The 14,885-nt window shown below is 28.6% G+C and overlaps 2 protein-coding genes across 2 annotated transcripts; one reads left to right on the forward strand and one right to left on the reverse strand.

The window, feature by feature from the left end:
- Nucleotides 1-560: 560 nt before the first annotated feature.
- On the reverse strand, nucleotides 561-1,565 carry LOC100206520 (uncharacterized). Its single transcript, XM_065807185.1, has one exon. It carries the CDS (start codon nucleotides 1,525-1,527, stop codon nucleotides 730-732), a length of 798 nt encoding a protein of 265 aa, XP_065663257.1. The 5' UTR covers nucleotides 1,528-1,565; the 3' UTR covers nucleotides 561-729.
- Nucleotides 1,566-12,972: 11,407 nt separating this feature from the next.
- On the forward strand, nucleotides 12,973-13,395 carry LOC136086096 (zinc finger SWIM domain-containing protein 1-like). Its single transcript, XM_065808367.1, has one exon. The coding sequence runs from the start codon at nucleotides 12,973-12,975 to the stop codon at nucleotides 13,393-13,395; it is 423 nt and encodes a 140-aa protein (XP_065664439.1).
- Nucleotides 13,396-14,885: the final 1,490 nt, after the last annotated feature.

Raw genomic sequence — 14,885 nt, forward strand, 5'->3', positions numbered from 1 at the left:
ATATATATACACACACATAAAAGATAAACATTGATATTTAGTATGAGTTTAAAGGCAATAATTGTAAATTCTATTGTTTTTTTAAACTAGTCATACTTTTTATACACAATAAATAAATAAATATATATATATATATATATATATATATATATATATATATATATATATATATATATATATATATATATATATATATATATATATACACACACATATATCTACTATATGATATTTATGTGAGCATTTGCTCACTTTTTTTTCTTATCTAAATCGATACGGCTTTTTTAGAAAAAGAAAATGAAGAATGAATGAAAGGATTGCTGCCCTATCCCAAACCCTCAATCGATGTAGCAGCACTCCACTGCAAGTCAGGCTATTTGTCAGTTGATGTGTACATATATTTACAATCTGCCAGTAAACACATATTAAATCATTGATTGTAAAAAGTAATTAAATTATTTTTTTTAAGTAAATTAAGAATCGATAGGTAAAAGTCATAACAATGCAATATAATAGGATGTTTTCTTATTATATTGCATTGTTTGCAATATAATAGGAAGTTTATTGTACAAAAATTCAACTTTTTATTATTTGTATAACATTATGTTTACTTATGTGTACAATAACCTAATAAGTTTAGAGCTAAATCCAAAAATACGTTTTACCAATATTCAGAAGGAAAAAAAACAGTTTACAAGTACATTAACACATAAAGCATTTAAAAAATAGTTAACTTTTTTGAAGAATCATCTTCTTGACTTCACCAATAGCTAAACCTGGATTAAGCCCTTTGGGACATGTACGTGTACAATTCATAATTGTGTGACACTTGTAGATGGAGTATTCATTATCAAGCTTTTCTAATCTCTCTTTTTTGAATTCATCTCGACTATCAATTATCCAACGATAGGCTTGCATAAGAACAGCAGGCCCAAGATACTTTTCTGAATGCCACCAGTAACTTGGACATGATGTGCTACAACAAGCACACAATATACATTCATACAGACCATCTAACTTCGCACGATCCTTTATTGATTGAATATTTTCTTTACCATCAGCAGGTAAAGTGTTTCTTTTCAAATAAGGTTCTATATACCGATACTGCTCGTAGAAATTGGTCATATCAGGTACCAAATCTTTTACAACATACATATGTGGCAAGGGATAAATTTTTGTTTTCTTAGATAGGTTTACGTCAATTTTGCAAGTACACGCAAGAGTATTCGTACCATTAATATTCATAGCACAAGAACCACATATACCTTCTCGACAAGATCGACGAAAAGTTAGGGTAGGATCTTGCTCGTTTTTAACTGCCAACAAAGCGTCCAAGACCATTGGGCCACATTTGTTTAAATCAACTTCGTACTCTTGTAGCCTCGGCTTATCACCAGGTTTTTCTGGATTCCATCTATATATCTGAAATACCTTTACAGCAGAAGACGCAGAAGTCTGTGCATTTCGTAAAGGAATCGAATTCAAAGTTTTCAAACTTAGTACAGCTAATGATCTTATTTTTGCCATTTTTAAAATGTATTAAGTTACGAAAACTTAAATAAACGAAAAAAGATCTCACCCACAGGTGTTATTTATAAATCACAATGCATTATTGTTTTTTTTTTTCAAGCTTTTTTTATTGTCGTTTTGTAGTTCTTTCAAATATCTGCTCGATATTTGTTTTTTATATCTTTTGTGATTATATTCAGACCTAACGAGAGTTGGGGGGAGGGTCAGGATGGTACAAAGGGTTGATAGCGCCCGGGGCAAATGTAGTTATGGCGCCCCCCTCTCTCTCTCCTCAACGTTAACCTTTTTACGTCATCAATGTACGTAAGTAGGTTTTGATTAAATTTCAACTTGGTGAAACTACGTTCACTGCTGGCTACTGTCACTGAAATTGTCAGCAATATGCGTAGTGCTATCCACAGATAAACAAAAAGGTCTTTTCTGCTTGTGTGTTTAATTATATTGAGTGCTTCTATTGGTGATTTTTGTTGGCCGCCATCTGCTTCTGCTCACACCATTTCACACCCTGCTCAAAAACAGTATTAATCAAACTGACGTGTAGAAGTTGATTGTACAGTTCTTCCCCATTTATATCTGAAATGTTTTTCACAAGATGCTCTTGTAACATTTTATAATCCTCTTTAAGTTTTTCCTTTGGTGGCAGTTTTTCCAGGTCAAGTAGGAATCCCCACTTAAACTCATATTTGGAGAACTTGAGAGAGTATTGTATAGATTCTTTAAATAACTCCAAACAGAAATATAGACTTCACCAATGGTTTAGCTCCGTCTGATATAACTACGTTCAAGCTGTGGCAACCACAGGGTGTAAACGAAACTTTTAGGTATTCTGCTGAGTACCTTTTCGAGTTGTAATTATATTAGACCCGTTATCATAGTCTTGACTTCTATAGTTGTTTAGGTCTAGCCTACTAGACTTTATTTCTTCAATCAGAAGGTTAGAATGAGCTTCACCAGTCAACTATTCGCACACTTCATATCCAATAAAGCTTTCTTGGACGATGACTATTGATTCATTTTCTTCATAAACATAGCAGATGATTATAGAAGTTTGGATTTTTTGACTAAGGTCTGGAGTGCAATCCACCATAACTAAGAAATACTTCCTAAACTATACCTTGTTCACAATAGCTTCTTTTACATGCTTAAGAGAGTGATGCGCATCAGTGGTGACACCCTACATCCGTCTCTGTGGTAAAAACTGATGTTGTTACCCTGACCGAGGCTATGATAACTTTAAACTTTACCTTGTTCCCAATAGCTTCTTTTACATGCTAGAGGGCAATTTCCATCTTCGGATGATCTTAAATAAAAAAAGTATACTAAACAAGCTCAGTTTATATTATTTTCTAGCTGGAAATATGAAATACTATTAACTTAATAGGGTTTTACCTTAAAGCAGCATAATCTACTGCAACATAATTACTATCTTCTTGCTTCGGGATAAAACAACTCATTTCAGAATTTTCAAAAGACTGACAATATTGCTACAATGGACGCTTGCTATTTAAAATTTCTAACTCCTCAGTTAACTGCTTTTTATATTTACGAATATTTAGCAAATGTTTAACCTTAATTGCATTTGAGACTAAAAATTCGGAGCGATACATTCAGACAATAGGCGGATAAAATCTCACTAGCGAATCTATCTAGTCGACTAAATATTTTAAACTTAGAATTTCGCAGCAAAATATACACTCGTTGACTAACCTTTTTGGGTTAAGTGCAAATAAATTTAGTTTTCAAAAAAGTTAACTTACCTGGCTAAATTTAGGTTACCAGTTATTTAAATATTATTAGGGTACCTAATAATATTTAAAAGACTTTTCGAAAGAAAATTAAAATTACATTATAATTTGATTTTTTCAAACTTTTATCTTCTTTGCTTAGCGGAAGACCATTTCTTAACAACACAATCAATTTTAATTTTGTCAGTAATATCTTTTCCCAACTTAACATCATTAGTGAACTTAATCTTTCAGTAGTCATAGTAGAGCGCAAACTATTTTTAACCAACTTTAATTTACTAAACCTACGTTCATTTGATGCTGTAGATATTGGAGCTGTTAAAGCTAGGCGACATAACTGATTTGCCCAAGGTAATAAATTCTTCAACTCGTGAGATTTCTCAATTACTTCCATTATTGTTGCTAAACTTGAACATTGATGACATAATATCTCCCATTCAGCTGCAACTGCATCAAAGTCTAATAAATAGCCAACATTACTCTAAGGAAGAAAAAGTGAAAATTCTTTTTCTAAATTTTCTGGTGAAGCAGCTGTAAACTTTAGCGGAATATGTAAGGTACTAAAAATTGGCTTGAGTTTCTCAATGAAGACTTTAAAATTTTGATATTACAAACTTAAAAGAGTATCTAAAACTTGATTAAATTGCTTTTGATAAAAAGTTAACAAATCAATGTGTGTGTCGAATTATCAGAATTATCATCAATTTTTTTTGGCATGCTTCTAACTCTGTGATATCGTTTATAATCTGCATCTGGATCAACTCCATACAATTGAACAGTTTTTTTTTGTGCTTTCAATTAAGTTATTCATATTATCAGAATCTGATCTTATATCTGTTAAGGAAGAAACAGTACTTTTTATTAGTACTATTGCATCACATACATTCAATTCTTTTGTTTCTAAATGTTCGGTTAAATATTTAAGTTTGTACATGATGTTTTTCATGAACATTAATGATATAAAGAAATCAAAACTTAATTTCTTTTTTTTTAATCCAAGAGCCTTAGTTTTTACGTTGTTATGTCTTTTAATGTATCAAATTGTTATGTCTTTTAATGTATCAACAATTGGATTTAGCGATGTCCACACAGATTTTATACTTTCTGCTCGAGCAGTCTATCTTGTTTTCGATAGATTTCTTAGCTGTAAACTTCCTTCAATTTCTATCATACAGTCTGTTAAATCTTTGAATCATTTTTTGTATTGGATGAAAAGAATACATAAATATTTTCAAGTACATTTATAAATTCTCCAATTACAGGACTAGCATCACAACTATGCTCAAGAAAGGTATTTGATCGATGTGCTTGACATGGTATATATGGACCAGCGTGGCCGACAAAATCAGTAAAGCAATACTGAGCTCCTTTAATATGTCCGCTCATATTGCTAGCAAAATCATACGATTGAAACGCCACATTATCAGTGTTAATTTTATGTCTTACTAGACAGTCATAAATATATTTAGCAATTTCATATCCAGTTTTTGTAGTTGATTATATAACATCAAGAAATCGTTCATTAGCTTTGCCATTTGAATTAATATATCTTATACATACAGCTAATTGATCTTTGTTAGATATATCTGGTATGATATCAGCCATAACAGAAAATAGTTCTGATTTGGAAACTTCTTGAATTATAGTTTTTTGAGTTTCTGCAGCAAGAAGATCTATAAATTCATTTTGGGATTGACAAGATATGTAACATGGTGAGTACGCATATTATTATCACTAAGCCATCTTTTTATGATTACATTGTGTCTAGAAAGTAAAAGAACTATTTGATAAAAGATGCCATCTTGAGATTCATTTTCTTTTTCTTTGTGGCTGCGAAAAGCCAACCCTTGTCTTCCAAAAGTGCGGGCTACATCAATCAAAATTGCGGCTGCTTTTATATTAAACTCTTGTTCATAGTTTTCACGTATTGCCAGTTCTCGAGCAGACTTATTAAAAATAAAATGAACACCACTTGATTGGCTGGTAAATGCACAATAATCTAACATAGCTCTTTTATGAGATACAAATGAAAAATGTTGACTCAATTTTCCCTTTTTTAATTTTCCTCTGCTTTTCATTTTCTGCCATTGTCTTACACCACTATTAACCCAAACATTGTTTTCATTTATTTGAGAAAATAATAAACAGACAAAACAAAATACAGAATCAGCTACAATGCTATACTCCAGCATAGGAAATTCATTAAACCATATTGGAGTAAAGTGTTGTTGTTTATTAACTGGAATGTTGTTATCTCTAGGATATCTGGTCAGTTTGGCCAGGTACAATTGTCGTTGTAATATTGTTAAATTGGGAATACGTTTACCTGGATCATGTTCCACAAAACTATCTTTTGCACTAATGTTGTCATGTTCATTTCCAATCATTAAGTCATCTAACGCTTTTGTGGCGTAACTTATGTAATCACAAATACCATTTCTAATACTTGATATGCATTCTATACTATTGATCGAAAAGAGCACAGGGTTTGGAAACTTTGAATTCTTAACATTGTTTAAAATTTCATTACATTGCTCAAATTCTTGACTTATGGCTGTCCATGTAATTGTCCATGTCCATGTATATAATTGTCCAATATAAGATATCCATGGATGTTTTTTTGTCTCCACATCATCAATAATTTGTTTTTCATTAACTAGTTGGCTTCTTTTTTTAACTTCAACTAAATTAAAATTAATTATGAAATTAAAAATGAAAGTTTATAGTTAAATAGTAATATTTTATATAAAAATAATATGCATATAATAATATACAAACAGTCAAACCATTTTTTGCATTCTTCGAACACTACTGAATTACCAGTGTTGTTTTAGTTAACGGAAACGGAAATGTCCGTTAAATGAAATAGATCAAATCCGTTAACGATAACGGTAATTGAAACGGGAATACATGCTAAAACGGTAATAAAGCGGAAATACTTCAAAACATTAATAGAATAGGAAATAACGGAAATATATTCATTTAATATCAAGTTAAATCTTAACCTTTTAAAAAGCACCTACACTTAAAATAATCATATTTTATCAATAACTAAGTTTTGTCACTCAGCGCTTTTTTTTTTTAGTCCATTGAAAAATTACTATTCAATAATATTTACTATTTTGTGGTTTCGTTGTCTAGTAGGCTACGTCATCATTTTCTATGCGTATAATCAATCATTGTGTAATTTTTTAAAAGTTTTTATTTGTACCTCAAGTAAACGTTTAATTCTATAATAACCTCAAATGATTTATATTGGTTTGACTTCGATCAGAAGCAAATATATTCTACAAACAAAAATTAGATGGTTTCCAAATTTCGAGCAGAAAACCAATTAATAACAATAATTATTAATAACATTATAATTAATAAATTACAATAAAATCTAAAGTGGTATTATTAAAACAGATTTAACTGATCACTTTCCAGTTTTTCTGATAATAAATTCTGTATACCTTGAGAATAAAATAAAAACAAAAACGGTTTACGTAAGGAAAATAAATAATGAATCAATCGCCACGTTTCGTGATCTCTTACATGAAGTAAACTGCGAACTATTGACTGATTGCAATGACGTTAATGATGGCTACAATTTTTTTATTCGCATGTTTACAAGACAATACGAAAAGGCCTTTCCAAAAATAAAAAAAATTGTTAATTCTAAAAATTTGTTAAGTCCGTGGATGACGAGAGGACTCATTAAGTCGTCAAAAAAGAAACAAAAACTTTACCAAAAATTTTTTAAAAAAAAGAACTACAAAAATGAAATAAAATACAAAAAATATAAAAATTCTTTTGAAAAATTAAAAAAGCAATCCAAAAAAAATTGCTACTCTTCGTTACTTAATAAAACATTTGGAAATGCAAGGAAAACATGGAATGTAATTAAAGAAATAACAGGAGTGGGAATTGTGAAAAGTGATAATCTTCCAAAAAGATTGCAAAGAGATGATAATAGAGGAGATGCTTTTGTTAATAAAGAAATTGCTGAAACATTTAGTAGCTTTTTTATAAATATTGGAAAAAAGCTTGCCGGTGCAATTCCTGAGGGAAAAAAATCATTTAAATCTTTTTTGAAAAAATCTGATTCCTTTATGGAGGAGTTGGAGCTTTTAATTGATGAAATTCGACTAGCAATTAGTATGCTGAAAACAAATAAAAGTGCGGGTCTGGATGAAGTTAACCCTGATGTTGTAAATGCGGTCTCAGATATTATAGAGAAACCTCTTTTTAAAATTTTTAATCTTTCCCTAAAAAACGGCATTTTTCCTGACCAACTAAAATTAGCAAAAATAATTCCGATATACAAAGGCGGTGATGACTCAATAAAATCTAACTAAAGACCAATTTCCATACTTTCTTGTTTTTCCAAAATACTAGAGCGTATTATGCACAACAGACTGTACAATTATCTTGAAAAAAACAACATTCTTTATCATAAACAGTTTGGATTTCGCAACAACCATTCCACGGAACATGCAGTAATTGATCTTGCCAACCAAATTTTAGATGGTTTTGATAACGACAGTTACACACTCGGAATTTTTCTAGATCTATCAAAAGCATTTGATACTGTCAACCACAAGATTCTAATTTATAAACTACACAATTATGGAGTAGTTCACTCCAATTTAAAGTGGCTGCAATGTTATTTACAAAATCGTAAACAAGCAGTACCATATGACTTAACATGTTCCCCATTTGAATCAATAAATTGCGGAGTTCCCCAAGGATACTTGGACCCCTGCTGTTTTTAATTTATATTAATGATATTTATTTGTCTTCAAAAGTACTTAATTATATTATTTTTGCTGATGACACAAATGTTTTCTTTTCTGACTCAAATTTAAAAAATATTTTTTATATTGTAAACACAGAATTAATATATCTTAATGAGTGGTTTGAAGGAAATAAACTTTCATTAAATATTAAAAAAACGAAATATATTTTGTTTGATAAGTCATCTAAATCCGAGAACCTTCCACTCAAATTACCTGAACAATTAACAATATTAAAATAAAAAGAGTTTTTTCAATGAAAATACTAGGAATAATTTTTGATGAGAATTTAAATTGGAAAAGCCAAATAAAGCTAGTCGAGAACAAAGTTTCAAAGACCCTGGGGATTATGTACAAGACAAAACATCTTTTAAATAATTTATGTTTAAAAAATTTATACTTTTCATTTATACATAGTCATATTAACTATTGTAATATTGCCTGGGCAAACAATCATTTATCTTTCCTAAAAATTATTTATACAAAACAAAAGCAAGCAAGTAGATTAGTTTTGGGCGCAAGTAGATACGAAAGTGGCGAGCCGTTACTCAAGGAAATAAATGCTCTAAATGTATACAAACTAAATATATACCATAACTTGTTATTTATGTTTAAACTTCAAAATGAAATGATTCCAAAATATTTTTTTTAAAGTTTCACTCGAATTAATCATAAATATGAAACAAGACATTCAATGAGTAATTACTACATTCCACTAACATCACTCAAAAAATCTGACTTCTCGGCTATATGCCGGGGACCATGCTTGTGGAATTCGGTCTTGATGAAAATATGAAAAAAATAAAATCTATTGCTACATTTAAAAGAACTATAAAAAAACACTTACTAAATTTAAACATTACATACATTCTCTCATTTAAAAAAAAAAAATCGAAATAGTTTTGTATTTTTAATTTTTTATGTACTTTATTTAATTTTAATATTGTATTGAATATGTATATGCATATGAAGCGAATTAAATTTTTTTTGTTTATTGTCTTTAATATGTGTACGAATATGTACAGATTTGTAATTTTTTATTTGTTATTTTATATTTTAACTTTATCTTAAATTTCTTCTTTTTTTAACTTTAAGTTATTTTTTTAACTTTAAGTTCTTTTTTAATCTTCTAAAACTTCTAACTAAATTTTTTTTTTTTTTTTTAAACTTGTTAATTTCACTCTTTTATGTAATATTGGAAGATGTAAAATTTAATTGTATTTTTTTTTGTATTTCACAAAGGGGCTTGATGATAAGTCATTTTGACTTCTACTTGCCCCAGTCAGCTTGTAATTATATATATTTGTTTAAATTTATAGATAACATTGTAAAATGTGTAAAATGACGAAATAAATAGAAAAAAAAAAAAAAAAAAAATATGGCATCAAGTCAGAGAATATGATCGAAAGCAGGAATCTACTGTATGGGATTATTTGGTCGAAAGCAGGAATTTGCTGTATGGGATTATTATAAGCAACATATTGCTTCTAACACTTCCGAATGCAAAGTTGTTAAAGAAGGTGGAACTGTATGCGGTCGTATTTTTTTTGGTAGAAATTCAACGAATGCGAAAGTTCATTTGAAATCTTACTTTAGTACTTAAATTTTGTTTGATGTCATAAGGGATTGTTATGCATTAACTTTGAAATTTTTTCTTTATTCCACATAAAATGAATACAAAAAATTCAATAACTGATATAAAACGGAAATACTTGTAAAACAAAATTGAAACTGAAATACTTGCTTAATTGAAATTGAAATTGAAACGGAAATACATTGCAAAACGATAATAGAAACAGAATTGAAATATATCGCCAATAACGGAATTGAAGTTGATACGGAAATATATCGATTAACGGAAACAACACTGTGAATAAAACTATAACTAGATAATAAAAATAATGTCAATAATTATTCAACCAATGAAAAATACCTTTTAACTTTTCTTAATCTATTTTGTTAAATGCAATTTGTTGATTAATGACTTTTTTCCACAAAAGTTTAAAATTGGATTTTTTGATTTTAAATTTTGCATAACTAAAGATAAATGATAAAGTTAAAAAATCTAGAAAATCAACATCAAAACAATCAAAACTCATTTAAAATCAACCTTTTATCATATAGACTCGTAAAAATTTACTTGTATAGTTCTGAGCTACATCATTTATATTTGAACATGTTACTTCCATTTCAGAGTTCGATAAAAGATTGGTTTCTGCAAGTGACTCCTGTACGATAATATATAACCTAAGTATATAGTTATCTCGAGATAACATAGATCTCTGTTATTCAATTGTTTTACATAATAACTGCTAAGTATAGTAGTGATTTGACAATTAAGTATATAAACTGCTGGTGTTAATTAAAAATTATTAAATAAATTATAAAGCTCAGGGACCATAAGATTGACTTTGTTTTATTGATGTCAGTAATAGAGCATTGGTATCAATAAAATAAAAATCAGGAAAATACTGAAATATTGTCATACATGTAAATATTAAAATGGTAATGTAATATTACATTACATTAATATTTATTAAAAAATAAATTATTAAAAAAGGTCTTAGAGTGAGCAATTTAATATTAATATATTGCATTAATAAAATACTATATATTAAATATATAGTATTTTATTAATGTAATATATTAATATTAAATTGCTCACTCTAAGACCTTTTTTAATAAATGGTCTTAGAGTGAGCAATTTAGATCTAACACCAAGACTTGATCTGAAAACACAAAGACTCGATGAAGACAAAATTTTTACACATATAATATCTATTTTATTTATGCAATATAATGTAAATTAAGAAAAAAAACACAGATACTTACAAAGCTGGGTGTTGGAGCTCTCAACTTTTTGGCAACATCAAACGGATTTCAAGGGTTTCAAAATATTTCGTCTTTATTTGTTTTCCATTATGAACTACACGTTGATGTTTTAATTTGTAGTCGTTATTAAAAACACCGCCACAATCAATGCATTCCAGCTTTATTCTTTTGCTTTTTGACATTTTTGACATTATTTTAAAACTTTTATTAAGTAAACGCCTGTAATATAAACACAAATAATAACACTATTAAACGTAAGTAAGCAATTAAGGAAAAAAGTAATTTAAGATAAGTAGCTCCTTTCACTAGCTCCTTTGATTTATAATCGTGTATTATAATTAAACTTTGACGCTAGGAAGCGGGAAACATTGTGTTAATTCAGCTAAGTATAACCGACCGTGTTCAACTGAGTCCAAGTTTAGTCGGCAGTAAAATTTTCCGAAAGGCTGTGGTTATTGTTCCGACACCGGAATAATAACTACCCCGAATCAAATGGCTATTCTTCCGACACGCATGCGCAGATACAAATACTTATAATACGACGCGCAGATACAAATACTTAAAATCTCGATTTATTCCTAAACCTATTTAATCCTAAATCACAATTTTGCTAATTTAAGGTTACACTACAATGGACACTTTTGAAATTGGCAGGGCATTTTCCTCTTTTGGTGATTTGAAGAAGGCGATAGAAGCGTTACAAAAGACAACTTATACCCAGTTTTATATAAAAGATAGCAGAAGTATAGCATCAGCATTTAAAAGGCACGCCAGGAAAGATAATAAAGCCAGAGCTGGAGTATTCCTATATAGTTTTTGCATGTATTGCAGGGGGAAAGAAGTTTGTATCGAAGTCAAAAGGCAAAAGACCAAATCAAAGGTGAGTTTTAATAACTTTTACTGTTTGTTGTGTATAGTCTTGATGTGTATGTGTATATATACCATACATGGTCTAAATATTTATAAATTAAAATATTATAGTATAATATTTTAATTTATACTATAATATATTATAAGTTTTGTAATATGATAGGATCATTTTTGTATATATATTATGTTCATTAAGTTTTAATGATGTACTGGAAAAATAGGTTAAAAAATGTTAGAAGTGTTGTTGCAACGAACTTTTGTAACTGTAATAAAAAATAATTTATGATTAAGTACATTCAAAATGAATTGTCCAGTGGAAATAATATTGACAGTTGAAAAGGAAGGTTCTTGCCTTAAAGTTGCATCCTTAAATATGAATCATAACCATCAATGTAGTGAGGTAACTTTGTTTAAATATTTTCTCTTTTATTTTAGTATAAGGGTGAATAAAAAAATTTAGATAAACAAATACTGACAGTGTTATTGCTTTTTTACTTTATTTTGTTTTTTAGGTAGCATTTTCTCATCTACCTCATCAAAGAAAGTTATCTGGATCTGCTTCTGATGAAGCAGTCAAACTACTAAAGATGCGATGCAATAAGATGGTTTTGCAAAATCATTTGAAAAACATTACTTTACATTAAAACATTACATTATTCAAATATAAAAGCAAATTATGTGACATATTCTATAGGAAAAAATAATGTAGAAAGTATTGTTAAAAAATTGCAAAATAATGAAGGTAAGAAATATTTAAATTATTTATATCTTTTTAAGATAAAAAATAGCTCTTTTAATTATTTTATGGATTTTAACCCTTATAAACAGTTCCCTTGGGTTCTAAGGAAAAATCTGTACAATGAAATTTTAGTTGATTTATGGCAACTACGTCCCCTAATGGGTGGATTTTATTTGTTTTTGAAATTTTGGTTATGAAAGAATAATTGAAAAGCAAATAAACAATTTGTAAATCAAAAAATATTTTGAAAATTTAAACTTTTAAAAACACAATATAATTTTGTTAAGTTAAATAAATTAATTGTAAAATAATTGTATGCTTTTTAATCATCTTTCTAGGGTCAACAACGGAAGTTATTGCAGATGAAAACAATAATTTGCTGGGTATTTTTTATCAAGACCAGGCAATGAAAGATTGTTTCTCTGCATTTCCAGAAATGCTATTTATTGATTCCACATACAAACTTAATAATTTGAATATGCCATTATATATTTTGCTAGGAGAGGATGGTAATGGTCATAGTGAGATATTTGCAACATTTCTGGTTGCAAATGAGGACAAAAAAATGATTGAATTAATGATACGCATTTTTAAGAAGGTCAATCCTAATTGGGAAAAAACATTAAATATCATGTCAGATAAAGATATGACCGAGAGACAAGTTTTAGGAATAGAGTTCCCACAAGCAAAGTTGCATTTATGTTTGTTCCATGTCCTAAGGACCTTTAGAAGGGAATTGACATTAGAGAAGTTGGGTATTACATCTGAAGAGAGACGTTTATGTTTAGAGATTTTGCAAAAAATGACTTATGCAAAAACAGAAGAAGACTATGCTAGCCTTTATCAATCTCTGAAATCAACAAAAATTAATAGTGTTATTTGTTATTTTGAAGACAATTAGCATAAAATACATAATGAATGGGTTGAGGGTCTGAAGTCAGCAAATCTAACATTCCTGAACAGAACCAATAACAGACTGGAATCTTTAAATCAAAAGATCAAACAAGTTTGTTCTAGAAACACAAACCTTGGACAGTTTTTTGACGATTTTTTGATGTTTTTACAGTCCACAAGGGTAATGCAAGATCACAAAGCAATAAATATTTTCCATAAAAGACCTGTTATTCTTTATGACCCTGGTTCTGTTGAAGAGTCTTACAAGAAATTGTTAACACCTTATGCATTTAGTTTTGTTTTAAAGCAGTTAGAATTAGCATCAGAAGTAAGGTCATTAAAAAAGCTTTCCGAGAACCAATATGAAGTTACAACAACATATGCTAAATTAAAAGTGACTGTTCTGTCTTGTGATTGTGGGTTCAGGTCTGCAATGCTATTGCCATGTAGGCACATTTTTGCAGTTAGAAAAGTGGAAGGATTTGATTTATTTAACAAAACGCTGTGTGCAACAAGATGGTCATTAGACTACTACAAATCAAAGCATCATGTTGTAAAATCTCTGGTGCTGGGTAATCCTGGTCAATATAGTGTAGTTACTAGTAATGAAAAAGCAAGAACAACTGCAATTTTGTCACAAAATGAAAAATACAAAAAAACTTAACATTTATGTCAAAAATTGGCCTCTGTTGTATCAGAGTCTCCTATGAGGGAATATGAGCATAGATATGACTTACTTGCTAGTGTTTTAGATTGTTGGAAAAAAGGTATTGATGTTGGCATACAAAAAAGAAATGGTTAGTGTAGTTAAATATAAATAAAAACCATTTTTATTGATATATCATAATCTATTTTTAAATATAATTGTAGTTTATACAGTTATATTATATAATTATATGTACAAATATAGTTATATGTAAAAATACAAATGTATATTATATATATATACAAACGTAAATATATATACATACATATATATATATATATATATATATATATATATATATATGTATATATATATATATATATATATATGTGTATATATATATATATATATATATATATATATATATACTTTATGTTTATTTTTATATACATTTTATATTTATATATTATTAAACCACTGCATTGATTTTTTAAGAAGATGAAGTCCATGAAGTTGAAAATGTAGAGCACAGCAATGATGACATAGAAGCAGCTATCAGTAACATGAATAATAAAGATTTATCGTTTACTGTAGAACCAGGTAGCAGTAGTCGTGGTCAATCTCTGCATTTTATTTTATTTAACTTAAAATCTGTTGAAAAAAAATACAGATAGACACTATTTTAATTAAGTTATATATTATTGATTTATGAATTATTTTTAGGTTCATATTTCTTTTAAAACATTTTTAATAGGATAGGTTTTGGTTATTGTTTTTTATAGAAGATATAGTCAATGGAGATAAAGTTGTTAGTATAGATCACAATGATGATGACGAAGTAGACATTCAAG

This window comes from Hydra vulgaris, chromosome 10 (genome assembly GCF_038396675.1).
Source record: "Hydra vulgaris chromosome 10, alternate assembly HydraT2T_AEP".
NCBI classification, from domain to species: domain Eukaryota; kingdom Metazoa; phylum Cnidaria; class Hydrozoa; order Anthoathecata; family Hydridae; genus Hydra; species Hydra vulgaris.

Coding starts and splice junctions, on each gene's coding strand:
- LOC136086096 (XM_065808367.1), top strand. CDS start 12,973: ATGCCATTATATATTTTGCTAGGAGAGGATGGTAATGGTCATAGTGAG.
- LOC100206520 (XM_065807185.1), bottom strand. CDS start 1,527: ATGGCAAAAATAAGATCATTAGCTGTACTAAGTTTGAAAACTTTGAAT.